Source organism: Arctopsyche grandis, chromosome 3 (assembly GCF_051622035.1).
Source record: "Arctopsyche grandis isolate Sample6627 chromosome 3, ASM5162203v2, whole genome shotgun sequence".
In the NCBI taxonomy this organism is placed as follows: domain Eukaryota; kingdom Metazoa; phylum Arthropoda; class Insecta; order Trichoptera; family Hydropsychidae; genus Arctopsyche; species Arctopsyche grandis.
In genome coordinates, this window is record NC_135357.1 from 28,408,804 (window position 1) to 28,436,717 (window position 27,914).

At 32.3% G+C, this 27,914-nt stretch overlaps 1 protein-coding gene across 22 annotated transcripts in view; it reads left to right on the forward strand.

The window, feature by feature from the left end:
* Nucleotides 1-27,597, forward strand: part of LOC143909524 (serine/threonine-protein kinase MARK2-like) — a 78,728-nt gene extending 51,131 nt beyond the window's left edge. For 4 of the 22 annotated variants that reach the window (XM_077427538.1, XM_077427541.1, XM_077427545.1 and 1 more), the window contains exons 2-19: nucleotides 6,881-8,048; nucleotides 8,933-9,184; nucleotides 9,277-9,384; nucleotides 9,472-9,730; nucleotides 9,809-9,944; nucleotides 10,042-10,226; nucleotides 11,415-11,527; nucleotides 11,610-11,712; nucleotides 11,798-12,009; nucleotides 12,080-12,188; nucleotides 12,270-12,384; nucleotides 13,341-13,586; nucleotides 14,326-14,408; nucleotides 14,480-14,603; nucleotides 22,793-22,849; nucleotides 24,331-24,477; nucleotides 24,574-24,692; nucleotides 24,775-27,597. In XM_077427538.1, coding sequence (XP_077283664.1) covers nucleotides 7,224-8,048; nucleotides 8,933-9,184; nucleotides 9,277-9,384; nucleotides 9,472-9,730; nucleotides 9,809-9,944; nucleotides 10,042-10,226; nucleotides 11,415-11,527; nucleotides 11,610-11,712; nucleotides 11,798-12,009; nucleotides 12,080-12,188; nucleotides 12,270-12,384; nucleotides 13,341-13,586; nucleotides 14,326-14,408; nucleotides 14,480-14,603; nucleotides 22,793-22,849; nucleotides 24,331-24,477; nucleotides 24,574-24,692; nucleotides 24,775-24,833 — 3,252 coding nt within the window. In that variant the 5' untranslated portion in view covers nucleotides 6,881-7,223 and the 3' untranslated portion in view covers nucleotides 24,834-27,597. Of the gene's footprint in view, nucleotides 1-480; nucleotides 707-5,752; nucleotides 5,918-6,880; nucleotides 8,049-8,932; nucleotides 9,185-9,276; nucleotides 9,385-9,471; nucleotides 9,731-9,808; nucleotides 9,945-10,041; nucleotides 10,227-11,414; nucleotides 11,528-11,609; nucleotides 11,713-11,797; nucleotides 12,010-12,079; nucleotides 12,189-12,269; nucleotides 12,385-13,340; nucleotides 13,587-14,325; nucleotides 14,409-14,479; nucleotides 14,604-21,864; nucleotides 21,940-22,792; nucleotides 22,850-24,330; nucleotides 24,478-24,573; nucleotides 24,693-24,774 lie in introns of those variants that run through there. The other 18 variants (XM_077427547.1, XM_077427549.1, XM_077427537.1 and 15 more) reach the window with 17 other exon arrangements.
* Nucleotides 27,598-27,914: the final 317 nt, after the last annotated feature.

Genomic DNA, 27,914 nt, shown 5'->3' on the forward strand with positions numbered 1-27,914 from the left:
ATTAATCAAAATTCATCGATTTTCAAAATAAGGAAATAAAATTTTAAATATGGACGAAAAGAACAAAGGAATATCAAATTATTATTAATATTCATATGTTTGCTTTCGATTGAATTAGAATTTCTGTTTCCTATTATGATTTATTAAAACATTTTTGGTATTGATTGTGAAGTGACCGTGCGGTAAATTTAAATCTGTGGGACATTTTTCTGCACAAGTTGCCATTCACACAGAGCACATTCGGTTGCAAAGATACGTCTTCGCTTTCCGGTTTGCTGAAGAAAGCCATAGATTGAGACCTGGTTCTATCTACAGTTATCTTACTTATTTTTCCGTTGTATTTATTGCATACTTTTTTTGCACGTGTATGCGTTTTGCATTTCCACGGTCTATTTCTTCCAAATTTTCATGGCTGTGTCACGGTTGGCAAAATTGATCTGTCGACTTTCAACCGGTCAACCTTGTGTTTATTATTTCTAGCCCATAAACGGACATCCTGTTATCCGTCACAGTTTTGAATTATCAAATAATTAAACGAAATATGCGGCCATTCCATACGGTGCATTTTATATGACAGATTGAAAGGGCAAATCTTACATATTATACTATACAATTGAATCGTACGCGCGATATTTTCTAGAAATATTGTTTACACAAGTATAGCTGACATATATTAAAGTCGATAACCCTGTCGATTCTGATAATGGTTAGTATATTTACAATTTGTTGCAAATATTTTGCATTAATTAATATTGCTTTATATACGGGTGCGGTTTTCTATACTAAATTTTAATCCGTTCGTCCTTAAGTGGATATCTATCGTTTGCATCTGATCGTGGTACATATCTCATGTTATACGCTGATTTGCCACATTGACTCTTCGTATCGGATTTCAACCACGCATCTGCTTCATGGACTAACTAATACATAAAAAATATCGTCTTACTTAAATCAACACTTCGATATTTAGTTGGGATTTGTTTCAAATGAAAGATGCACATCTTTGCACGACGCTTATTGCTTAGCAACTGTACAGCTGTTCGAATTTATCCGAGCTTTTTTATCCACGTGCTAATTATTGAGAAACACCGCCTCTCTCTCTACATATACATATACATATATATCTACCTATGCGCAAGCATACTTAAAATAAATAATTTAACATGTCTCGCTTGATAGACAGTTAGGAGATTTGCCGATCGCCGTCGAGCATTCCTTTTAGGGTCAGTTTCGATGATACGAATCTGTTCGGTCCATTTAGTAACGCAGAGGAAAGGTTCATCGACTTCTATATTTAGCAGTCGAAAGCCATTCGATTGAAAATTTTCGACTATATTTAACCGTTTCGTAATAAGAATATCACAACTTTTGTCTAAATATTGACCAAACTGAGCAACTCGTCACGCCCCTTCAGCTCATTCACTCCTTTGGCTGGTACATTTATACTCCTCTTAATTTTTGTTTGGGCACGCTTAAATACTATTATTTTTTTTATTTATTGCTGTTATCTACCGAAGAATTGAAATTAGAGTTGATGGAATGTAATCTGGCCACTGTGAATTCTGACTTTTTACTTTGGACCATAGCTTAAATTTTTCAAGATGTTTTTTTTTATTGAAATGTGCCGCAGATTAATTTTTTATACCTCGTTGCGTTCTATTGACTTCCGGATCACGGTTTAAGAGCCTCTGGTCTAGAAATTCTAACTTGTCTCAATCGTATCGAACGTATGGTAAGGGAAAAATCACCTGTTCAAACTGTCACCAACCACTTCGCGGCTAAGTAATCGAGTCACTCATGTCAAATATTTACCAATTTGTCTTCTTTCATAATGCACGCGTCACACGCATACACACGCCGTGGACCACATTTGCATTTGAAAGGTGTGTTTTGAAGATGTACAGAATTTTTCACATGCACATTCGAGTACATATGTGTAGATATGTATGTCTCCATAACTATCCATCTACCTACCCGTGTTTCTTTCCACCGTTTGGATTAGCCGTGTAACCGTTTTCCGAGAAATCTTTTTTAGAAAGTTGACGCTATTCGACATTGTCCATTTTTATGCTTGTTATCATATCTACTATTTGCTCGGTTCTGTTTTGTGTACATACCTTAGCGTTTCACCTTCATCCTTTGAGTCGGCGGTTTGTTTTCCGAAAATGCACTCGAAACTTTTAGTAAGGGGGTGGACCAAGGTTAAATTATAAAATTGTTTGACGACGGACTTTGTGATGTAAAAATCCACTGTAAATATTAAAGCAGTGTGCCAATCAGCATGTGGAGCGAAATTTTGCTGCTCAATATTCATTGATCTCACTGTTATCGTGGCATAATATAATATAATCATATTATATGCAAAATGTTTCATTTTTTTCTGTCACTTGTGTTCACGATAAATAGCATTGATTTGGGATGTTGTTGTAAAACAACATGTATTTTCCACCAATATTTCATTGAAATTATTTACTTCCTTCAACCTTTTTTGGGTCACTTCATGGATCTTACCTAACCTAACTTTGATCTATATCTGTAAAAGGCTGTGACTCACCAGCTTCCAGAGGAAGCACAAAACAGAATCACTCAGAGAAATCTGGTCATGGCAAATGACCCAAATATGTAAAAGAGGTCAATATGTCGACGATGGATTTTAAACATTTTTAATGTTAAAATAAAACTATATTTAGCGTCAAATTTTAAAAAGACTAGTCTCATCTATGAATTTCAATTTATTTGTTATTAAATAATCTTTGCCTGAAGAAAAATATCTTAGATAAATGTGTTTTGCGAGTGATGACGTTTGGAAGCGAAACTTGAACACCAGAATGCTGCATAAGGTTCAATGCACTCAAAGAAGTATGGAACACTGTATGACGGGTATAATGAGGACAGATAGACAATGCAATAGGTGGGTTATAGAAGTATGACAAAGGTGGTTGATGTGATGAGAGTGGGTAAAGAAATTGAAATGGCAATGGGCGGGTCATGTATCTAGAAGAACAGACGATATATGGACGAAAGAAGTGCTCTCATGGTACCCGAGAGAATTTAAAAGGATAAAAAGCCACAGGGGAGATGGGTGGATAAAATGATGATGAGATGGATGAGAGTTGCTCCAAACAGATACGAATGGAAGCGTGTTTGAGAGGCCTTCATCCAGCAGTGGATGGCGAATAGCTGTGAATGATGATGATGAAATAAATAGTCTTCGTGAAACAATCATTACTCTGACAAAAAGAAGAATACAAGTTGTATGTCTCAACTGTGTTACTGTACTGAATCAGTACAAATAAACTGCATATTTATCTAATTAACGATGTTCAAATATGAATCACTTATTCAATTTGGTAAACGTGTGCACAACGAATACTGCAGTATAATATGAGCCGGGAACATACATATTTCACTCATCTATTCCATTTCAAACACGAATCGTGCATTACAGATGGGTCAATGCAGGTTACTATAATACTTCGCTTACATCGAAACGTTCATTATGCACGAACCTGGCGTGTCATTACGTTTATCCGCCACTGGCCTCTTTTATATTATTACGAACGACATGTGATCAAACATGCATCGGACCAGACCAGGGGGGTGGAAAGTCCTTCACCACGATTCAGACCATCATGCCTTGCGGTCTTTTTGAATATTTATATGCAGAATTGCACTATTGTTGGCTGGTTTGAGTTACCGGACGGCCTGGTCTGCCCGCGCTAAAACACACACACACACACACACACACAGAGAAGGTCGCATATTCAATTACCGGCTCAAGTTCGTACGTAGGCCACAACAGCTACTGCTCCGAACATGTGCGTTTTTGCCTTTTTATTTCCTTTCTTTTTGTACCGTTTTTATTTTTTAATTACGCTCGAACAATGCTCTCCGGTGCTGTCGACTCGCCGTTTGTTCATTCCCACAGACGTCGTCACTTTTTCTGGTTCGATGGTTAGTCTGCTCTGCTCTGCTCCGGCCAGCTTCGTCGTCCGCTTGATCTTGACGATCATTGTCTAGCGTCGGACGTGGGAAGATACGAACCGCCTCTCACGATCGAGAATGACTCGTGTGCCGTGGTAGTGTGCTCATGTCTGGGTCGACCTTAGACAAGATTTTGATTCTGGTCCTACGCCTGAAATTTTAGACGTAATTTCTCTCCGACTTCGTGGGTCGTTCTTTGCATTTAATTCGTGCTGTGTGTGTGTACATATGTGCTGGAGTAATGCTATTATATTCTGACGTTGGTTATTGTTATTATTATATAAAACGCATCGATGCACGTTAACCACTAGTCTGTAATGTCGGATAATTCTCAGTTCCTTGAATAGTGGTTTCAACGGATACATTACACTGTAATCTTTTCAACCGCTTACAATGAGCAGCAAAAAAAAAATACGTTTTCCAATTACGGGAGCGGAGACAAAAAAATCTTTATTAAGTTTGACTCACTGAATTCGAATATGACAATATTTTTTGTTGGCTTGGTCTCTTTTAAGCGTTTAAAAATATGTGCAATTTTTACAGATTTTCGGCTATTGCAATCTTTAATTCAAAATCTAGTATTGCATGCCAATAAATAGAGAGTATCGGAATCAATGGTCAGATGTTTTTTTTTTCTATTGATTGTGATTTTTTTGCTTCAAAATATTTAATTGTCTGGCGAATTTTTAAAATCAAATATACTTTTTTTACACATTTTATTCTCGAGATATTATTTTATTTTTATTACATACATATATCATATGTGCCATGACAGGAATCATCCCAAGGCGATACATATGGTTAGATTATTTTTGCACATAAGTATTAAAAATTTTCAAACATAGACAATAGAATACAATAGAGATATTCATTGGGCCAGTTTTGCTTTTCATTACGTTTACAAGGATTGACCATTTTTTGCAAACGCTCATATCTCTTAAACGAGATCAAGCCAACAAAAATCATTGTCATATTCGAATTCAGTGAGTCAAACTTAGTAAAGATTGATTAGTCTCCGCTCCGGTAATTTGTGTTATTGTTGCTCAGTGTTATTAGTAGACACCGGATAGTCACAGTGCAATCCATTGTTCCATTGTTGTAAATCCTTTGTAAAAAAGGTTCGGCAAACCTTTAATAATGCATTTACAACCTTTGAACAATACGCAGCACCTTCTGGGTCCGGTGACTAGTTATTAGTCGTACTACATATACTCGAATATCATCTGATATCGTCTCAAACTTTTTAACTTTTCATCGTTTCAAACTTTTTAAACGCCCCCTTATCTGACTGTTCATATCTAGGAGATATATTTCCAACTGAAATGTTTATGGTATCAATTCGTTAAGTGGTTTTAGTGTGACGTAATCTATCATTTTCGCGAGGTTACCTGTGCTATCTCGAAGTTTATAATAAAAAAAGGACAATTTTGTTCTTATCTGGAAAAAAAATATGTACGGAGTGAGTCAGAAGTGCGGTTTTGGCAATTTCACTTTCACCCTGCCAATTCAGCTCTTCCCAAGCTGTACCCAACTGTCGGAGCAGTGTCCGGTGATGCAAGAGGCAACGGAGCGAGTCGAGCTGCCGCTATGGTGAATCATCGCCTGTGACTCTCGTGTAGCCTGTCTGTCTGGTCTTGCTTGGTCTGGTCCAACTTGGTTTGTCGCCATTGTAGCCCTCAGCGCCATTCCACTACCTTATCATTTACCAGCTTATCTATAGATTTTGTTTCCGATAAATATATTTTTCTCAATCAAAGTACGATTTTCTAGAACGACGAGTAACTTTTTATGGTCATACTGTGTGTACACGTTATAGTGACAAGATAATCTCGGGCTACATTTCATTTGGAAATTTTTAGAGTTTCGTACAGTCGTTCCGTTGATATGTATCTATATACATGCATATCTACCGTGAAAGTATTTAATACTCATTGTGTGCAATTTTTCTTTATTCCATTGCCAGTTTCGCTATGTTCTTGGGAAAAAATGTGTGCTTTTTTTCGTATACAATGTTCCGATAGCATTGTGGTGGTTTGTTAAATGTTTTTCCAAGCACGTGTTTTAATCATCACCTCGACGGTAATATTTGTATTCTTTGAAGCGTTTATTTACTGTCCAATCACCGAAATTGTACGATTTAATTGCCACGAATGAAACAATCATACCGTAAACGACAATAATCGTAGGCTTTATTGTCGTTGTATTGTTTTTTGTTCGATTTTCAATCTAGTGCATTTTCGTTGTACATTCGTTTGCACAAAATTTGTACGTCAGTGATTTTACCTAAAACTGTTGTATGTGCGGGTTTTTTTTTTGCTACAAAAAATACTCTTGTTTACTTCGCTATAACAATAAGAGAAGGCGCATTATTTCCCAACGTGGTCCTCAATTAAAATTAAAATCTTTTTAATGCGTTATTGTTCTACGAGTATACTAGAATGTTTGTATACTTTTCACTTTCATTTTTTTACGTAGCGTATACGTTTATTTTTCACATCAACTGCCTATCATTTGCTTTGGCTATTATGATCGACAGCGTTGAATATTTATATAATGGAATCTATTTCGTTTCGTAGAGCGAAATTTTCATGTATATTTACTGCGTTTTGTTGTAAGGCAATAAATGAAATCATCTAGCTCCACTGAAGTGTAAAATTGTCTGTTCAATTGCTGTGATGTAATTTTTTTTCGTGTAATATTAAGTGAAGTTTGCGTGCATCGTCATCATAAATACATTTGGTGATGGTTAATATATTTTTTTCTGTTTTATTTGCTGTTATCGCTTTTTTGTACGTTTATATCGTCGCTGCTGGATTTCGATCAACTTGGGTGTCGGCGTTTAATATATATCTATATGAAAAAAATTGAATTCAGCATCTTTTTAATTATATTGCAGAATTGACGCAACCGATCGATGATTCGTACATCCAAGGTCTCCACGAAGGATATCATTTAATTTAAAATTCGTTTAATTTTTACGATTTTAATGGACAGCTAGTGCGTGTAAAATATATGCAAAGGGACTATACGATTTTATAATTTTCGATGATGATGAATATTGAGAGTGGTGTTTGGTGACCTTGTGTTATATAATCTTATGATCGTACATATATCGACTAGGTGTGGTAAATGTACTAAAATCATATCTCTCAGCGCTGATAAGATACGAATCGAGTTTGGAAGGGGTGTTACCAGTTCATGACAGACATGGATACGCGCTGAACGAGACTGACTTGGACATGGATCGAAAATTGATTCGGGAAGACTTTGTACGGAAAAGCTTCCGGACTAAAAAACCACCTCCTCCGGACATACCCAAACAAGATCAACCGTCTGCTATCTCATTGGCCATGATGGACAACCCTCCGGCGTCTGCAGTCGACGCTGAAAGAAGTTCTGCTTGTGTCGCCGTATCCTCAGCTATCAATGATCATTTTTATGATCAAAAGTCTCAGAAGTCTGCGTATGAAGTGACCTCATCAGGCATAGCACCCAAAAAGTTAGAATTCCCAAACCGGGTGCCGACAGTCAATAGAGCAGTTCCGATACAACTCAAGTCCTTCAACTGCCATCAGCCTACAAATGGAAACGCCGAAGACCAGATACACAATAACCACGGCCAAGATTCAGCAGACGTGCTACAAAGTCTCGAGAAGCAAATCACCGAGATGGAAAAGGGCATCACTATGAAAAAAAAAGTAGACGAAGTCTTGGCGAGAAACAAAATTGACATGAAAATAAATAAAGCAGAAAAATCATTCACTCGAGGTGAAACTATTAGAAACTCAACGGGAGGAAGTGTGCCGACTCCAACTGCTGCGGTACGTGGACGTGCCGTTAGTAATTTGCTCAAATCGGGTATCAGTGATATGGAACAGGGAGGCTTGGTGACGGAGACGGATGGTGCTCGTTCCACCAAAATGTCGTTCAGTCGTGGTGAGAACACTCGTAGTTCCACGGGTGCATCTCAAACTCCGAGGCGTGCCCTCACACGGACAACCAGTGATTCTCAAAGTACCACTGTGAAGACACCACCGAAGAGACCACCCCCACCGCAGCAAAAGGTATACCAATAGAAATGTGCAATGTGAATGGTTTCATTTTCAATTTTAGGGTTGGAGGTATGTTCCTATATTGAAATATAAAGCAATCCTTAATACTTTTGAGAGATGTGATTGATACATTCAATCTGCGTTCTTTAATTGTTTATCATGGTGTACATGAGAAGTAGACAAAATATGACCAAATTTTATTATGAAACATATAAAATATGCATATTTTAAAATACTACTATAGATCAATTGGCTATATAGTATTTATATAGTATGTACTCAATATTATATATTGTACTATACACCACTTGTTACTGTATATTTACAATAGTAGTTTTTTCCCTCTCTTTAAAATCAACATGTGTACTCTGTGATGCGTTAAGCCGAGTATCGTGACATGAAATTTTTTTAAATGTTTGTCAAGTTAGTGTTGATTTTTATGCATTTTTTACAGCTATTAGTACGATTAGTCATACTGTAAACACATGTTATCTGGTTACTACGAGCTGCAGTGTTGCCTTATTCATATCTGTGTAGATATTGATGTTATACTACATATGAGAAGAGTTGAAATGTTGCATAAAGATTTTATGTCTTTAGCATGTGTTGGAATCATTCTTATAGACTAATGTACGTTTGTACACAAGCATTAAATTCTATGGACGTGTGTCTGTGGCTAATTTTGGAATCATGTTTTTTTTTTTATTTTAGAAATTATATATTTCTATATATTATACTACATATAGCGATGTTTAAATTAAATATAGTTAATAATATTTTCGACCATTGTGGCGCATTAGGGATGCCAGAATGGTCCAAACTTAAATAAATTAATGAATGTAATCGTTAATATAATAATGATGATTTAAATATTAATTATCCTTTTTCGGTTTCAGAGTGCGTCAGAGTCTTCTGCACAAGGTGGAGGAACTGGAACTGGCACGGGAGGTGCGACTAGGGCTTCTGGTCGGTCGCGAACTACTGAAGAACCTCATATAGGAAAATACAAACTTTTAAAAACAATTGGCAAAGGCAACTTTGCCAAAGTCAAATTAGCTAAACATGTCCCGACTGGAAAAGAAGTTGCTATTAAAATTATCGATAAAACGCAACTTAATCCTGGATCACTACAGAAACTTTTCCGTGAGGTAATTAATGACTATTTTTATGTTAATTTTTTTTTTAATTTATTGATAATTGAACTGCTTAAATACTTACATTATGCATTCATCATTTTTAGGTAAGAATAATGAAGATGTTAGATCATCCAAATATAGTAAAATTATTTCAAGTTATTGAAACTGAAAGGACATTGTACCTTGTTATGGAATATGCATCTGGAGGAGAGGTTAGTTGAAAAATGTTTTAAACATACAAGAATAATATCACATATATATATGTAGAAACTTTTATTGAACAATTGTTTCTTTTGTAGGTATTTGACTATCTTGTTCTTCATGGTCGCATGAAGGAGAAAGAAGCTCGTGCAAAGTTTAGGCAAATTGTGAGTGCCGTACAGTACTGCCACCAAAAATTAATTATTCATCGGGATCTTAAAGCTGAAAATCTTCTATTAGATGGGGAAATGAATATAAAAATTGCCGATTTTGGTTTTTCAAATGAATATAAACCTGGACGGCGGCTTGATACGTTTTGCGGGAGTCCCCCTTATGCTGCACCCGAACTATTTCAAGGTATTTATTTTTGAATTATTTTTATTTTTAGATTTTATAATTCAAATACGCAATATAATTGTATAAATTTGTTTTTAGGTAAAAAATATTTTGGTCCTGAAGTAGATGTTTGGTCACTAGGAGTTATTTTATATACATTAGTATCTGGTTCACTTCCTTTTGACGGCTCAACACTTAGAGAACTCCGGGAAAGGGTACTTAGAGGAAAATATAGGTTAGTGACTAATTTGAATTTTTTTATGAATCAAAAAGTCGTTTAATATCAGAAAGTGGCGTTTGTAATAAAATATTTATCTTCTTTCTATTTTCAGAATACCATTTTATATGTCGACGGATTGTGAGAATCTATTAAAAAAATTCTTAGTTTTGAATCCTGAAAAACGAGCATCTCTAGAAGTCATTATGAGAGATCGTTGGATGAATACTGGTTATGAGGATGAAGAACTTCGTCCTTATTCAGAACCACAACAAGATTTCAAAGATCACAAAAGAATAGGTATATTCATCATCTTGTTTGTGAAATATGATTAAAAAAAACGTATTCCCGATTTTAACAGTAACTAAGAATTGAAATTATGTAAATCATATACAGTTCTCATATTTTATCAATATTGTTAATTTTAAAAACAACTGACATTCGTATTCACATTATTAAATATACATATGTATTGGTTTTGAGCACTTACATGGGCTTAATCATGATGTATGTACATCATGACTAAGACTTGTTAAAATTAACTTACTTTTTCTTATATTTAACTTGTTTTCACGTCATGGAAAACATTTATTTTATGCACAAATATTAAAAATGATTATTTTGCTATACATTTCGTCACAATTTTTTTCTTGTTTTACCTTCATATAAATCGTTCTGGATCGATTCTGTGATTTCCATGACAACTTTAACCGTCCTTCATATTACAGTACACATGGGTATGTTGTTGACTAACATGCAAAATATACTTGACCATCTTTTGTTTGTTCATAACCGTCATCGTTTACAGTGTGTTTTAAAACATAATTATTTATTTTACGCTCTGTGATCATAACAAAGATAGTCATGTTTATTAAACAAAAATTATATGATGTGTTTAAAATTAATGCCTGCTTTATTTTTTATTTATACTTTAATTTGTAAGTTTTTGCATGGACATTAAAATAAATTCCTTGAATTATCTACATACTTATGTATATAAATATTTATATTTTTTCATTTATTGATGGCTGATTTAGTAGTCATTTACATACATTTTGTTTTTTCAAGAAACTTTTATTAGGCGTTTATGTCATATGCGGTGAAAAATTGTGTTTTTAATTTATAATTTGAGTATTAGATTTTATTTATTCAAGCGATGAGTCTTTTTTTGACAAATGTGTATTTTAAAAAATTTACTTTAATTTTTTCAATGTTATATTGTTTATTTCGTTAAATTTGTCTAGATTTTTACTGTCTTATAACTTTTTTAAATGAAAATTATTTTTTATTAATACTCGAAGTAGCCAAAAACTTTTTGTGTAGTCTAATTGCGTTAAACTAATCTATTTGCATGTTAAATTTAATTTATTATTTTCATTCAGTTGATGCATGTACTGTCAACGTGTATATTTTAATAATTATATCGATATAGATTATATGTATTCATTAAAAATATTAGTCCATTGATGTTTATTGTTTTTATTACAGAGGGACTAGCCTTTTTGGGCTACAATAGGCAAGACATAGAAAAATCATTAGCAGAAGCTAAATATGATGATGTGTTTGCAACATATTTATTACTTGGCAGAAAGAGTACAGATGTAAGCAAAGTTTTACGTATTCATTTCGGGATATATTGGTGGTCGATTGTGGTTATTAAATTTTTATTTTATTTATTTATAGCCTGAATCAGATGGTTCGAGATCAGGTTCATCACTTTCGCTTCGTAATATCGCCGGTGTTCCACAATCAGCGAACGCTACAAATCAACAGAATTCTACAGCAGGTATATATTATTGCGATCTTATTATAATAGTTGAATCTTATCGAATTGTATTCTGATATTGTGATGGTTTCGCGCGATATTGCAGGTGGTGTGGGCGCTGCGTCGCCCTCCCACCGTGGTGTACATCGTTCAATATCAGCATCATCGGCCAAGCCTACATCTCGACGAGCATCTTCCGGCGGAGAAGGCTTACGAGCTGCCGGACAAACGACTACAAGTACCGCACCTCCGACGCAGCCTCCTCCTCCGACGCCGCAATTGCAAACGACTGCACCTCCCTCTAATTTCAAAAGACAAGTAATGACCATTCGCCTCAATCGATCCTGCATTTGAGGGAACAATTTTTTTACTGTTGATTCTTTTGCAGAATACGATCGACTCGGCAAGTATCAAAGAAAATACGGCACGTATAGCGCAGATGCAAATTCAACAAGGTACTCCGAGACCGGCTTCAGCCCAACCCAAGTTGGAACCTAGTGAGTCTCGATACTACATGCCGTGTCAATTTATAATGCGTGATCATTTTCACTGTATTTATTTTCAAATTGTGCTTTCAGGACAACGAACATTAACTGCTGGTGGTACTGTAGGCAGACGATCAACTGTTAATTATGATTCTAAGACTGGAGCTGCAACGGATAAACCGAGCAATCCTCTTCAAGATAATTCTAGGTATTGTTAATCGCTGCTGATATATTTGTATATATTTTTTTATTCTGGATTTAGTGTTTGATAAAGCACTGCAATGTTTAAAATGCGTTGTTTCCAACATAAATTAAAACGTTAAAGAAGTTCAATTACATATTTATCTTAAACAAAAGAAGTTTGGCTTAGTAATTAATAAAGACAATTTGTTTGTTAGAATTTGTTAGAATTATTTCAATAACATTTTTAGACTTCTAATGAAAAGGAAAATGTATATTTTATTTATTCAGTATAGTACAGTTATTCTATTTATGAATAACTGAAGGTCAAACTCATACTCCACGGGAAAAAATTCATGATTAGATTGTATGTATATTGACCATTGCTCGTGCATATTTTTTTCGTGGAGTAGGTTTTGCCTTTTGTAAATATTAATAGATTGATCCCTATATTATTGCGCTTAACTACGAATTGGTACAGTTCCACCTGTATAAGATATTTTTAACTCAGTATTTGTAAAATGAATATTTGATTACTTTAATTAACATTGTATGTATGGTATTTTATTGTTTAAATATATGTCATAGACAGTCCCTCATTCTTAACCTCGTTTGAAATGTGTGCACTGTATATTTTAACATTCATGTGGGACTGTCTATAAAAAAAAAAAAATGTAGATTTTAACGTTATTATATTTGTATTAACCATTGTAAATTTGCATTAAATACTAACAGCATGTATTTTTTCTTAACTTTTTTGTGCTGCCATCTATCTGTCCTTTTGGTGACGTTTTGGAAACCATGGAAACCGATTTTCATGGCCTCATAATTTAACAATATTGATATGAACATTTCACAATTCATACGAATTGGCCAATATGAAAATCGTTGGATTGGAAATCGAAATACTTTTGTATATATGAACATTGCCCAAAATTTTCGACACGGAATATTATCGCTCACTGAACGAATGTACGATAACAGTAATGGAAACGGCGGCGGCTGTGAAAACACGGCAAAGAGCTCGGGTGCTTCTAATTCCACAAACGGTGCAAGCAGTGGTGGTGGTACGGCTGCTACACCCACCGCTGCTCCCGCTAGCAAAGGTCACGTGAAAAGTGCGTCAGTTTCGTCGGCCGGTGGCAACAACGGTGGTCAACCGGGGTCTGCAACCGCAGCAGACCAGCCTACGCTCGGATCTCTCCACAACGTAGACCCGCTCAGACCGAGGTAACCGTCCAGAGAACTTTGTTAAAAGCACTGGTTTTTATCTGGCCATGTGTGTCTAAGCAAAAATGTTCAGTTTGAGACCTCACCCTGACAAATAATGCAGATTCGTAAGATCGTGCTTACTTAGGACATGTTGGCTTATGCACACAAATTACATCACGATTTACAAACATACATATTATGCTTTTATCATTTGTCAAGCGAACGGTGGTATTCTATGTACTCTTGGTATTGTTTTTTTCTTACAATTTTCCTTTCATATTTAACATTAATTAACATGCTTCCCGTATTAATAGTTTTAAAAGTTTGTCGAAGCTAACCATATACATACATTATTATTATATAACTTACGTATTAATTTGAATATTTGACTGGTAAATGATGAAACACTGATTTGATTTAATCATATCTAACTGTAAAAGTGTTTCGCCATTTTCATTTATTGTACAATGTGCAAACCATTACCTGTAGTTGTTGATTATTTGTACATGTTTTGAGCCTGTAAATGCTATTTAAATCATATGATATATATTTTACAACAGCAGTTAAATGTAAAGTAATGAAAAATTGTTGTTTTTGTTTTATCGGTGATGGAAATTTGTTATTTTAATATATTTTAATGTTGTTTTATTGAATCATTTTATTTGTGTTGAAGGTTGAATAACTCGCAATACATATGTGTACCATTTTTTTTTTTTTTTAATATGTGGATATTAATATTTTGCATAATCTATTCCAGCTTGAATCCCACTGTAAATTCAACCACTCGTCAACCATTGGCTTTTCCAAGAAACGTACCTTCAAGATCCACCTTTCACTCAGGTTACTTTTCATTTATAACACTCGTCAAGTCGTATACGACGTAGTTGCTTAACGTGCGATGGAAATTTCAGGTCAAACTCGACCTCGGAACACTTCGGCCGGAATAGGCGGTGGTTATGGAGCGGCCGGAGATGGATCGCCGCATTCCGCCAGACCTTCATTTTTTTCCAAATTGTCATCGAGGTTCAGTAAACGGTGAGTGTACATTTGTGAACTAACCTTCTTTGAATATATAAATGTGTTCAAAAGTAGTCTTCATCCCATTTTACTAACAATTTTTGATGCAGTATAACTAACTGTTTGCAGCACAGGTAAACAGCATATATGTTTCCCACACAAATAAATACATTTAATTAATGCTATGGATACTTTATTAGCAAAAAGAGAAAAACATTAGTAATTTGATGCTATCTATGTCTTGCCACATTATTTTTTTTATAATGATCATTTTTGATTTTGTTTATATAGTGCCTAGGTAACATTGTCGGTCTTTCAATTTAGATACAATGTAAAATACAGTGAGAGACATTTAAATTTTTGTATCAAATGATTAGAGTTTATTAATGTGTAGTTTTATTGAAACGCTTTGCATATTGCATGTACATATAATATTTACATATACATATATAATATATTACATCTCATTGAGTATTTCAATTATTTAACTCCAAATTCTATTTATATATATATATATATATATATATATATATATATATATATATATATATATATATATATATATATATATATATTGTATATAATAACCTCATTTTCAGAAAATTTATTTAAATTTTTCAACTCCATATCTTGTATGGAATTTTCCTTTTGACTAATCCTTAACATGTACATATTATATAATATTATTAAATTTGATTTCTCCATTTATATATATATATATATATATATATATATATATATATATATATATATATATATATATATATTTATTATATAAAGAAGTTAGATTGGTATTACTATTTTCAAAATTCTTATATTGATTCATATTCTGTATGGTATTTAGCTATCCTTCTTCTACTTCTTATTTGATAAACAGCACAATTTTAAAACCACACTACCTTTTCGCCCTCAATTGAAATAAAATGCAATATTTTCGAATGGCCACAATTTAAAAATGTTCAAGCTCATTAAAACATTGTCAAGTAAAAAAAAAAAAACATTATTTCTGTTTACCTGTGCATCAATTTTGAATGAATTGCTCTTAATGTAATTTAAAATCTGCAATACAAACTGCTTTGCATGTTAAGTTGAAATAGATGACTTGATTACAATCGTGAGTCTCTTACCGTCGATAGTAATTTTCTAAATATTTTGAATTATATTTGGATTGTGTTTTTAGTTAGATTTTGCAATATCCAGATTTTTCCTTTGTAGTTGCACATAAATATCTGTTTATTTTTATGTATTATTTCCGTAAGGCATGTTATTTTTCTACACAAAACACAAAAAGGCACAGTTGATGAGTACAATTTGCTTAGATGTAATTGCTTCTTATGCCTATTCGTCACATTTATTATAGATTATTGAACAACACTAATGTAAAAAATTTATTATGCTACAAATTTACACACATCAGTAATTAATATACATAAGCGTATTATTTAATTTTCAAATTACATATTTTTCTTGTCTTCTTTTTATTGTTTAATTTTATTTTTACATGTTTTATTGTTTTTCATTTAATATCATCGGATAAGTTTGTAACAATATATAAATATTTTTAAGTTTTCCGTTGTCTGGGGATGCACAATGCTTTTTATTCCAATTTATGTTTTGTTCAGATTTAATATTGCATTTTAGTAAGTGCTTCTGTTGAACATACACACACATACTAGATGAGTGTTTAAATCTACATATGAGGTTTAAGTGAATGTTGAAATGGTTTTTTTTTTTTAATATGAAATTATTAATTTGTCATTTATTTAAATCAGTTATTTGAATGACAAAGTAAGGGATTTTTGTGCTCGTTTTATATTTTTTAAAAGTGAGTTTTCATTTATTTATCATTAATCACTTTTTTATTGGTTTAACTTATTAATTTTCTAAATTTATCGGTAATTTTTTTTTACAACGGTATATGATCAACTCAAAAAGTGTTTTTTTGTTGTTTTTATTATTTATTCTTTCGTAGAAAGCAGATCAAATTGTTTTTGCATATTTTTTTACACATATTCACATTTTTTTTTGTTTCAAAGCACACATGGATGAAACTCATTTTTAAATTCGATGCTTATGATTGATTGTTTTTGAAGGATTCAAGAAAATAAGGGGAATATATACCCATTTACATGTTATTTTAATTAGAAAATGAAAATACCAATCTAACCCTTTCGTATTCCTCATATTTTCTCATCATTGAATAGAATGTATTAATTTAATTTTACGGGTGTCTGAATTTATTTATATTCCTTTTGCACGCATGTGCATTTATTATCTGATTTGTATGATTGATTTCTAAATGGGATCGATTATTTTTTTTCTAAGGCTCAACATTATTAGGGGCATACAATTATTGTGAATTAATTTTAATGAAAAGTTTCAAAAAATGTGCCATGCACACTCTACCAATGTGTGGTGTTCGCTCCGTTTTATTTTAATAAATCAGTTTCTATTGTACAATATACCATTCTTTATTTTTCTTTTATTTGAGCGTATGAATATTGGTTAAATATTTTATTATTAGCTTTTCCAATATCTATTTATGGATATTATTAAGGATTGTGCATCCTCAGTGATAAACACATGTGCATTCGTCGATGAAATGCATGTGTTTTGGAAAATGATAAGAGTGTATATCAATTCAAATACATGGGAAAATGATTATGCTATTTTAAAATATAATGAAATATTGATCCACAAAACTTGCAAAATTATAGGACATGAATATTTCTGATTTCTTGAAGAATCAGATTGACCGATAAAACTTACCCATCGACAAAAGTTACTTTAAAATGCGAATAAGTTTGATTTTAACTCATAAACTCGACTTATTTCTCGTAGTATGTTTGGTTCTTGTAAGGTTTTAGTAGATTTAGTAGAGAAATCGATAATATTGGGCTAAAAAAACAAGTATTTTTAAATTAACGTCACAGAAGTTTCACTGAGACGGAACCATTTGTAATTAAAATGCTTGGATTTCATTAATCTTTATATATATATATATCGTAAAGTTTTGTAGGCACAACTTGATTGTTGTGTATATTACAATTGATTCTAATATTTAATGTGTTTTATTTGTAAGCGTATGCTCAATCTTTATATCAATCATTGGTGAAAATTGAAAGTGGCAAGCAATTAGTTGCATACAGTCATTTATTTTTCACTGCTTCCAATTTGATCACACGTACATGTATATATATGTTATATGTGAATATCTAATCTGTGTATATTAACTCCGTGTTAAGGTTCTATTTTGGATATAGACTTTCCAAAGTAATTAAGTGTTGTGCATCTTTAGTCGGGGAAACTCCATTTAGGCTATTGTTAATTTAGATTCCGATGACTTTAAATGGGAATGAGATAGGTTCCATTGCTCATATGATAAAATTCGGTCGCAGGTTGAATCACAATCACTGACCGGCCTTTGGGGACGAGTGTCCCCACCTTCTCAACAAACTGTGGCTATCCTGGCCAAGAAAATATCCAGAGAGGTCCCTTGAGATTGAACGGATCAAGGACGTCTTGTTCGACCAATGACTCATTCCTCAGAACAATGCAAGCCAATTGCATTTTAAACTACGATGAAGACTATTGTTTTTTTTTTTTAATCTTCTTTTTTAATAATATTTTATACATAATTTATTTGAAATGCAATGGACCTCTTTCAGATCCGACAATCAAAGTTTACTGTAATTAATTCTTTTGTACATAAGTTGAAACATTTCTTGTGATTTTTTTTTTTTGAAATTATTTTGTGATACATACATCTCTAAAAACTTATTGGACGATTTGATTTTTATAATAAAATTATAATAATGCTTATACATGGAAAAATTTGCATAGTATGCTTGTTAGACAAGTATTTAAATGTTGCATTTTTATTTGTTTTTGTTTATTTTTTGTGGAAGTACTCATAAGTCTCATTGTGACTTCATCCATGATCTCATTTACTTTGCTATATTTTTAGGATTATTTTTGTTAAAGTATTTGCCCAAAATAGAACCATTAAATTATGTTTACAAATGTGCAAATTATTTCACTTGGGTCATCCTATCAGTGGCGTAAAAGTTTTTGATTTCATTTTTTGTTCACTTTTAGTATATTATCATTTTATTCTTTTGATAGATAGCATTTCTCATATAATTAATAGTAAGACTATAATTATAATTTTATCGTGATTATTTATGATAAAGTTTTCATCTATCAGACATAATGTCAATATGTATGGTAGAAATCTTAGATTAGCACAACTTTTCAACAATCGACAGTTTTATTTTGGATCATTCGAAAGAAAATCAATATTACGTATTACGTATACCTAATTCCCCAAAGTTAATGCAGTTGATTCGCTTCGCTGATGAGTGTTTAAACTCAAAAATTATTTTTATAACCAGCAATAATGGCAGATTCATTAGGGTTTCATGTGAAGTATTTTATAAAAAATTAATAAGATTTGTTGGTAATTTGGAAAAGGGGAGGTTAAGTCATATATTTTATCATTATTTTCGAAATAGTCTTCTTGTGTTGTTTTCTTTGGTTGTATGAGTTTTAAATATTCGAGTTAATCAAAAGTGATATTGCTGATTTTTCTTAGCGAGAAACTACATATAAAATTTATATGAACTTATTTAAAGTGTAGATATTTTAAATGAAAAGTGTTTATTTGATGTCAAGAGTGCAGTGGAAAAAAAACTAAGTGATATTTGTTTTATTTAAATTATTTTCTTATATAAACCGGAGTTTCAGCATCTATTTAATTAGGTTTTGAAAATTTTACATCGCGTTTTCCCCGTTCAAACTATATTCCATATTTTATTATACTTTTCAATGTATTGTGACAGAATCAAATACATACATTTTTTATTTAGATGCTGAAATACCACCATTTAATTTTTTACTATGATATTTTTAATTTTAAGATACAAGTCGATGTTTTTGATAGACTGTTCTTTTAAGAAAAAAAAAACATCAAGACTTCCGCATCTTTAACTATGTGCAATAAGCAGCGATCATTTTAATAGACTTTTCGAATTTATTATTACAATTTTGTTCCAAAGGTTCATTACATTATCAAATATCACGTTCGTCATCTTTCAAAGTCTATATGGGGTGGTCGTTGCTCTAACCGGCGATGTTTTTACATTTTCTATCTTATTTTTACTTATTATTTTATTTTGTTTCACTTTTTATAAGATATATTTAGTCATTTATGAAATATTGACACTTGACTGCAATAATATAACGTGTATGTGAACGCAGATTATGTGTTTGCGCAAACAGTAAAATGTTGACTATTGCTTCGTTTAAATAAATTGAAATTAAGTCTTTGTATACCGATTTATCTACCATCTTCAAATACATATCACTCCATATTAATACTATCGAAAAGCTCTTTTTAAAAATTTTAAACTTGCTATTTGTATACTATAATTTTTCCTTATTTTACTGTTGAAAACACTGCCGCTATCATGTTAATAGTCGATATTCTACTGTGTTTAGTAATTAATAGTAAAAATTCAATTCTCTTTTATTGTTATAGATATCAAAGCTGTAATTGATATTTATAAGTCAAATTATTCGCAGCTTTAATAAATAATTCGTGTTAATGTCCGGTAGGCTATTTCTGTCTTTATTTATTTTGAAGATATTCCAGTCATAGTCTCTGGTATTTTATTTCTTTTTAAACTTATTCAATACATTCAAACAATTGCATAAATTAAATTTGTAAAATACTCTCATTTTCCTTTATTATTTACATGAAAATAGAAAATATTAACATAGGACAATACTTATAGTTTTATTATGACAAGTTTTAAAAACTTGGAGAGAGAGAATTGAATCCATTTTACATCTATTGGTGCTTTGTATGGAGATTTCTCAACTTTACGTAAAAGAATTTATTTAATTTAATTTTCATAGTTAATTTTGATACAGTGATGGAAAATATTTCCAAAGAACCAGAGTGCATGTTGTTAAAAATGAGACACAATTGAATCACTGATAATAAACCTGAGAACTCTCTATATATGTATTGCATTGCAGTGCTAACTTTAAAATTCATGACTCGTACGTTTCATATGGGTTCCTTTCTACCTTCGTTGAAGAATTGTATAATAAAATGTGAAGAGTTCCGACTTGTACAGTTAGCACTGCAATACTTATACTCAAATGAGGTATAAAATAAAAACAGAAAGACTAGCAACAATATATGTTGCTTGTATTTGGTGCATTTTCTAAATAACATTAAGAATTTGTAGAAAAGTACATTATACAAAAAGAAATTTGTAGAAACATTTTCAATAAACATACTAGAAAATCATATATTTTTGTATACATACACCAGCGGTCCCATTTTTTTCTCATAGTGACGTTGATGGGGTGCGACAGGTCAATTCAATTATCAAAAGTTTTGTGGATCCTTATTGACTTCTTCTTAACACGTTTTATCTTGTCTCGTGTTATATTTATATAACATATTATTTATATCTGATTCAGGAAACGATCGTAATATATTATATACATTTTATGAAAGCACACTACATACATTTGAACATTGTTTCAAATATAAAGATCAAGGATTGATATATCAGTAATTCTTATAAATGTTCATACTATTTTATTCTTGAGATATTTATTTATTTATTTTTCTTTTTTTCCTATTATCCGTCAATGCCGATTTTCCCGATTTTTCTTGCCTTTCTTTTTTCCACTGTCCGGAATTCCAAACGATACTAAATTTTTTAACCTCATTTTTTTTTCTATTTATTAATACCTGTATGAAAATATTTCATTGTATGAATTTCCAATATTGTAAATTCTCAAACTCGATCACAAATTATAACGGAAATCTTTCTGTACAACTCTGCATTGCGTTTATCATTTTTTCATGTTGCAACTCACATAATCGACTGTGTAAATTGATGTCACATTAACGAATTTAACCAATCATTTACAACAAACTCATTTACACTTCTATTTTATTATTACTATATATATTTTGACTTTCACTGCTGATGCATTAAAAATTGTTTTATTGACTTGTCTATGTGTGTATGATTGTTTTTCTATGTGTCACTCATATTCGTCGACGGCTTTTGGTACGTATTCTTTCACACTATCCCATAATTTGAATGCTTACTCGATGGGTTTTTATTAATATTCTAATATACTTCCATCCGATGCCATTTTTTTTCCCCTCCAATTATTTTTAATCCTTACAATGGTCACAACCATTATACATGGTTACATCCTTTCGTCCCACTTCCAATTTCTCAAATAGCTTGTCAATATTCAGCGATGGTCAATGTCATCCAAGCAAACAGAGAATTTTCTCTCAACCAGACGTCCAAAAAAGGTTTGTAGTCAATGTGTACTCAAATTCACACAATTGATAACAACTTTGCAATTTTTTAACATTGTAAATGCATTTTGTTGTAAACATTTGTGAAAAGAAGAAATTTTAATTTCATATTTATTATAACACAGGTTTGCTTTCTATGTTTTAATTGCATAGCATATTTGTGGGTTGTTTTTTTTACTATTGAAAATCAGGTGTCTCTAACATATTTCGATAATTTTTATATAAGAATGTGTTTTGTTTAATTATAAACCTAACTACTAGCCAGATGATTTGCAAATATTTCTCGAAACTGCAAGAGAAATATGAAACTATTTTTTAATATTTAAAGCCATTCAAAGTATGTGAAATTGATCCGTAAAACATATCGTATTGTTTAAAGCATAACCAGCTTAATTTTTTAGCTTGAATGACCCCAAATGAAGATGATATTGAACTAATATTTCTGCATGGTTTTTTTTTTATAATTTTATTTCGAATATAGTGTATTGTATTGATTAGATTTAATTTTTTTTTTTTAATTTTGGGTTTTAATTGTGGTGTATGCGGTTGAACTAACTATAAATCTAATACAATAATGACTACAAATAGATGATTTACATTCTGAGCGATGTATACATTGTTATAATTTTCTTTACACACTTGGATTTAAGGGTGCGAAGAATAATTTCAGATTTGATATTTTTGTAATTATAGATATTATATTTTTTAAGTTGAATTTATCGAATACTTCTGCCTTTTTTCTCTCTCCCCGTTGTAATTTATTTTCTGAAGATTATTTTATGTCTTTGTTTTATTATTGTGCTTTTTTCCAAAATTTTAGTTTTTCGTGTTATTTGTTTTGTTGTAGACCTATGGATGGTAACGGCCCCAAGACTGTATTGGGCGCACCTCACTCCTTGCTCGGGTAATTATTCCGTCATTTCATTTGGTTTTATCCTATCAATTCTTTTTTATCTTTATTTTTTCAATAATCACAACTTTTTCATTTTTCACTTCTTTGACTGGCTACCTACGTTCTCAGTTGTTTTTGATATTATAAAATGAGAATTCTTTTGATTACATACAAAAACTACCAAATTACTTACAAATAATCCATTTTTTACATAGGATATTCAGTTTGGAATTCTCAAATGCTCATATTCTTATAGAAACGTGCTTGAAATACTAAACTGATTCATATATTCTTTTACAATTGAGTATGTTATTAAATTTGCATATCAGATATGCAACAACTGTTGAATATATGTTTTTGATATATTATGAAATAATTATAATAATATGAGCTGTACCTTTTGGTTCGGTGATTACTAGTCAAATGTGAACCAGTCACAGGACAACCGGTCTAGATCGGTCACACGTGATCACCCGTCACACTAAAACTGGTCACAGGACAACCGCTCTAGATCGGTCACACGTGATCACCCGTCACACTAAAACTGGTCACGAGAAAACTGGTCACACCCGAAAATTTGTCACGAAAAAACTTGTCACACAAAAATTTAAAATTGGTCGAATTTTTGGGTGTGACCAGTTTTAGTGTGACGGGTGATCACGTGTGACCGATCTAGAGCGACCGGTTATCCTGTGACTGGTTCACATATGACTAGTAGTCCGTTTACCGTACCGTTTATATTTATATAGCAATATAATTTTCGAATTTTGCTTAGTTCCTTATAATACTTTTCAGTGGTTCTTCGATTCAAATAGATTTCATCCTTGGAATGCGTGACCATAAAACATAAAGGGTTGGAGACCCCTGATTACATTATTTGTTTAAAATGCGCTTATTGACCGTTTCAATCTTAACATTTGTTTCGTATTCTCAATGATCTTTATATATACTTGAATTAAAATCTGACTGTCAGTAAACTATTATTTCTTGGCTTTATCATACATATTTGAATGAATCAAAACATTTTTGATCTTTCAATTTGCATAGATTAGCTTTTCAGATAATAAAAATATAAGTTTTTATTTTATTTTTATCATTGCTTAATTTTCTTTAGTGAGTTAGGGCAGTGTTTTTCGGAGTAGAGTATAAACGAAAATTTTATAAAATTGTATAAAAACATTACTCAAGTAATACGACTTTGAGAAACACATACTTAGACCCTTTTTATTAATACATGAATTTTCTAACGAACATTTGTTCCAAACGAGATTGACATACATTTCATATGTATCAGGTCAGTCCATAAGTTAGACATATTTATCCAGGAAAAATGCTTTCAGAACCACTTTATATTTAAATAAAATGTCTGTCAGATATTTCATGTACATGTTATGATTGAAAAATTATAGACTTACATTTATTTTAGTGTGTATGATTAAATACAGCTAGCTGTAGTTGTGTACCTCTATGTATATTTTTTGTTTTATCTGCAGACAAGGAAATGATGAACAAGTAAAACCGAGATCTCTTCGATTCACTTGGAGTATGAAAACCACTTCTCCTCGAGATGCCAATGAAATAATGGCCGAGATTCGAAAGGTTTTAGATGCCAACAATTGTGACTACGAACAAAGAGAACGGTTGGTTTATTTCAGTCTTATAATATAGTCATCTTGTAATACATATGTATTTTACAATAAAAATTACTAATTGGCATATATTTGTAAATGTTTCAGGTTTCTTCTTTTGTGTGTGCATGGTGATCCAAACACAGACAGTTTGGTTCAGTGGGAGATAGAAGTTTGTAAATTACCAAGGTTATCACTGAATGGTGTTCGATTCAAAAGAATATCTGGTAATTGAAATAATATTATTAAATATTTATGTTTGGTCTTAAATTGAGATTCAATGATTTTATTGTTTATATGTTGCCATAGGTACCAGCATAGGATTCAAGAATATTGCATCAAAAATAGCAAACGAGCTAAAACTGTGACTGCCCATGCAGGCAGACGAACAACTAACACGTTCGCCCCCTCATTCTCTTTCCCTTGATCATGATGTACCGCCGCGACCATCTTCTCTTGCACCAGTCGGTCGTCACAATAGCTTCAATGTCCATCTGCAACCTTCTTCAAATTCACAAGAGCGAATGTTGCTGTCATTGCCCACTGACTATTCATCGAACAATGATAGCCGTCAAACATCGTACAAAAATCAAACGAGAAAAGTAATAAAACGCCAAGTGGCAAATGTTGACGATTCGTCTCTATCTAGCTTGCCATATTCATATCAGGAAAGTAAAATATCTAATAACAGTATACAATCTGCGAGTAAAGAAAATTTTTCATACAATTCATACAACCGATACACGCTTCCGGTATTAGAACCGAATGCAAAAGGGAAAGAGTATTCAAAAGCTGATAATCCTCAATTCTGGGATGAAACAAACAAATACCAGAATGAGGGTTCGGTAATTAATGTGGAAATTTTAAACAGAAAAAGGAATAGCAAGACTGATTCGTTATCCAAAGCCACCGGAAAAAAACACGAGAAAAATTATAGCAGGCTACATTCCGTAGCGACTATTCGCAGTGAAAAATTAGCAAATAGGTGTTTATATGACATTGATTTGGTTGAAACTGATTTTCCTCATCTTTCCAATAAAGAGACTGCCGAAAAATCGATTAAAACTGATAAAAAGATAAATAAAGTTAACGTTACTGATTCGTCAAGTTGCAAAATTTACGAATCCATGTCTGGATGCTCGAGTAATGTTGATAATATCATTGCATACAAATCTGATTATAATAAAGGCGATAAATTGGTAAATGCGTATTTGTGCGAAATAGATCTGCTTGAAGCTGAGTTTCCACATTTATCAGGTAAGGGGACTTTGGACAGAACTGTCAAAGTTGATAAGAAATATATCAAAAATGAAAAATCTGATTCGTCTGCCACTAAAATTTACGAATCTATGTCAAGGTGTTCTAACGATACTGATAATGTCAATTCTTTTATTACTGAAAATTCTATGAAAAATTCAAATCAACCTTACAAAGTGACTGGAAATCAGTATGTTGACATGGGTAATCAATATATTAAGGAAAGTAAACAGATGTCAAATTCTAAATATCAAGACAGCGATGGTAAAAATATTTCTCAAAACAGAGCCTTACAAGATAACTCGAATAGAATGCAAAGTGGACGGCGAAAGACAGAAAAAATTATGCGACGTCATACAACTGAATATCGAGGACCACCCCATCTAGTATTGCCGCCTCTGACTCACGATAGTTCCGACAGCGCCGAAAGAAGCCCAATTGCCAAGAAAGATTTAGTGAATAATTATCCATATTCTATGCTTACTGATCAAAAATTACCTAAAAAGAATAGCATAACTAGTTCGACGTCAGAAGAAAACAGTGATATAATAGCTGCAGCGATCAAAATCAGAATGCAAGCCAAGGAATGGAGAGAGAACAAGACTCCGAAAAGAGTAGACAGTTTAACCGTCGATCGTAGATCGAGTCGCAAGAGCGCCTCTAAGAGTGCCAAAATTAAACGAAGAGGTTCTCTGAATATTATCGATCCGTCTACGGGAATGCAACTTCCTTTACACGTTGCCAAAGAAAAAGATATGAGTTGTTCTATGCGCAGTTGTAACATTGCAAAATCGCCTCTAATGGATGCGAGGAAGACGCCTCTTCAAATTTCAGCCGAAGACATGGTACAAATAGCCAATTGCGGAGCTAGAAACAAAAACGGTAGCCTCTGTCACTTCATTAGCACAAATAATGACAATTATCTCTCTATAAGTCAGGCATTGCTCGATCAGTCATCTAGTAGCGAAGCTAAGTTAACTGAAAATAAAACTTTACCCAAAAAGTTACACTCCGGTGAACGAAATTCAGAGAAAAAGTCTACTCATTCTTTGGCAATGGAATCCAGCGATGATACGCTGTGTCGCGATGAAGTAATGCGCGACTTCAAAGATAAAGTATTCACTAAATATCTCGACGGTGAACATATTAGGGGACGCAACAAAATAGATTCGATCGATAGACGGCACAAAGGTCATCAGAGACAACGGTCACACGATCTCGAAAAGTCACTCAAAGTCAACAAACCGAAACAAGAAGTCACTGCAAACAGAAAATTAGTCCAGACTAAAAGCGAAGGTCAGAGGTCCTACAAGCAACCCACAGGATATTATCTTCTAGAGAACGACATTGGCGGCATCACAGTTCCGTTGCGGCTATCAGATAACTTGACGCAACGAAAAGAAAACATCAAATTCCAGAGTCCGTCGACTGAAACACTGGACAAGTCGATTCGTAACAATCATCATTTGGACGGCAGCGAATGTCGGTGCTTGGGTCTCAGCAACCACTCTCTTGCTAAGGTAGAGTGTCCTGTGCGTGAAAAGAGCGACATCAGCAGCGACACCGATCCGAGCAACCACGTATTCCGACGATTTGGAACATCCAGCAGGGAGGAGTTGACCAACAGCGAAGACGTCGAAGAGACTTTTGATTTTTGAACATAACTTGTTGCGCACAGCTCGTAATATACTAGGCATACCGAATAGACTGGATTGATATTTCTAGATAAATTTTAATTGAATTTTTTATATTTCTTATTGTTATTGAGTTGAATTTTTATATAATTATTTATTATGTCAATATTTTTTTAATTATTTTATTTACCACACTCCAGTCTATTTATTGTTCACTAAATTTCGAGCAACTATCCTTTGCAAAAAAAAAAGAAATGTAGAAACTATTGTTAAATATGCTAAAAATATTTTAATATTAGTATATATATATATATATATATATATATATATATATATATATATATATACATATATATATATATATATATATATATATATATATATATATATATATATATATATATATATATATATATGTAGATTGCATGATGTGTATTATATGTGTAATTATAAAATATATACCATTTAATGCAATAGATTGACTTTTCAAGAAACGATTAATCTGAATTTAATGTTTCTTAACTACGTAATTAAATTTTTATACTTACGCAATTGTTT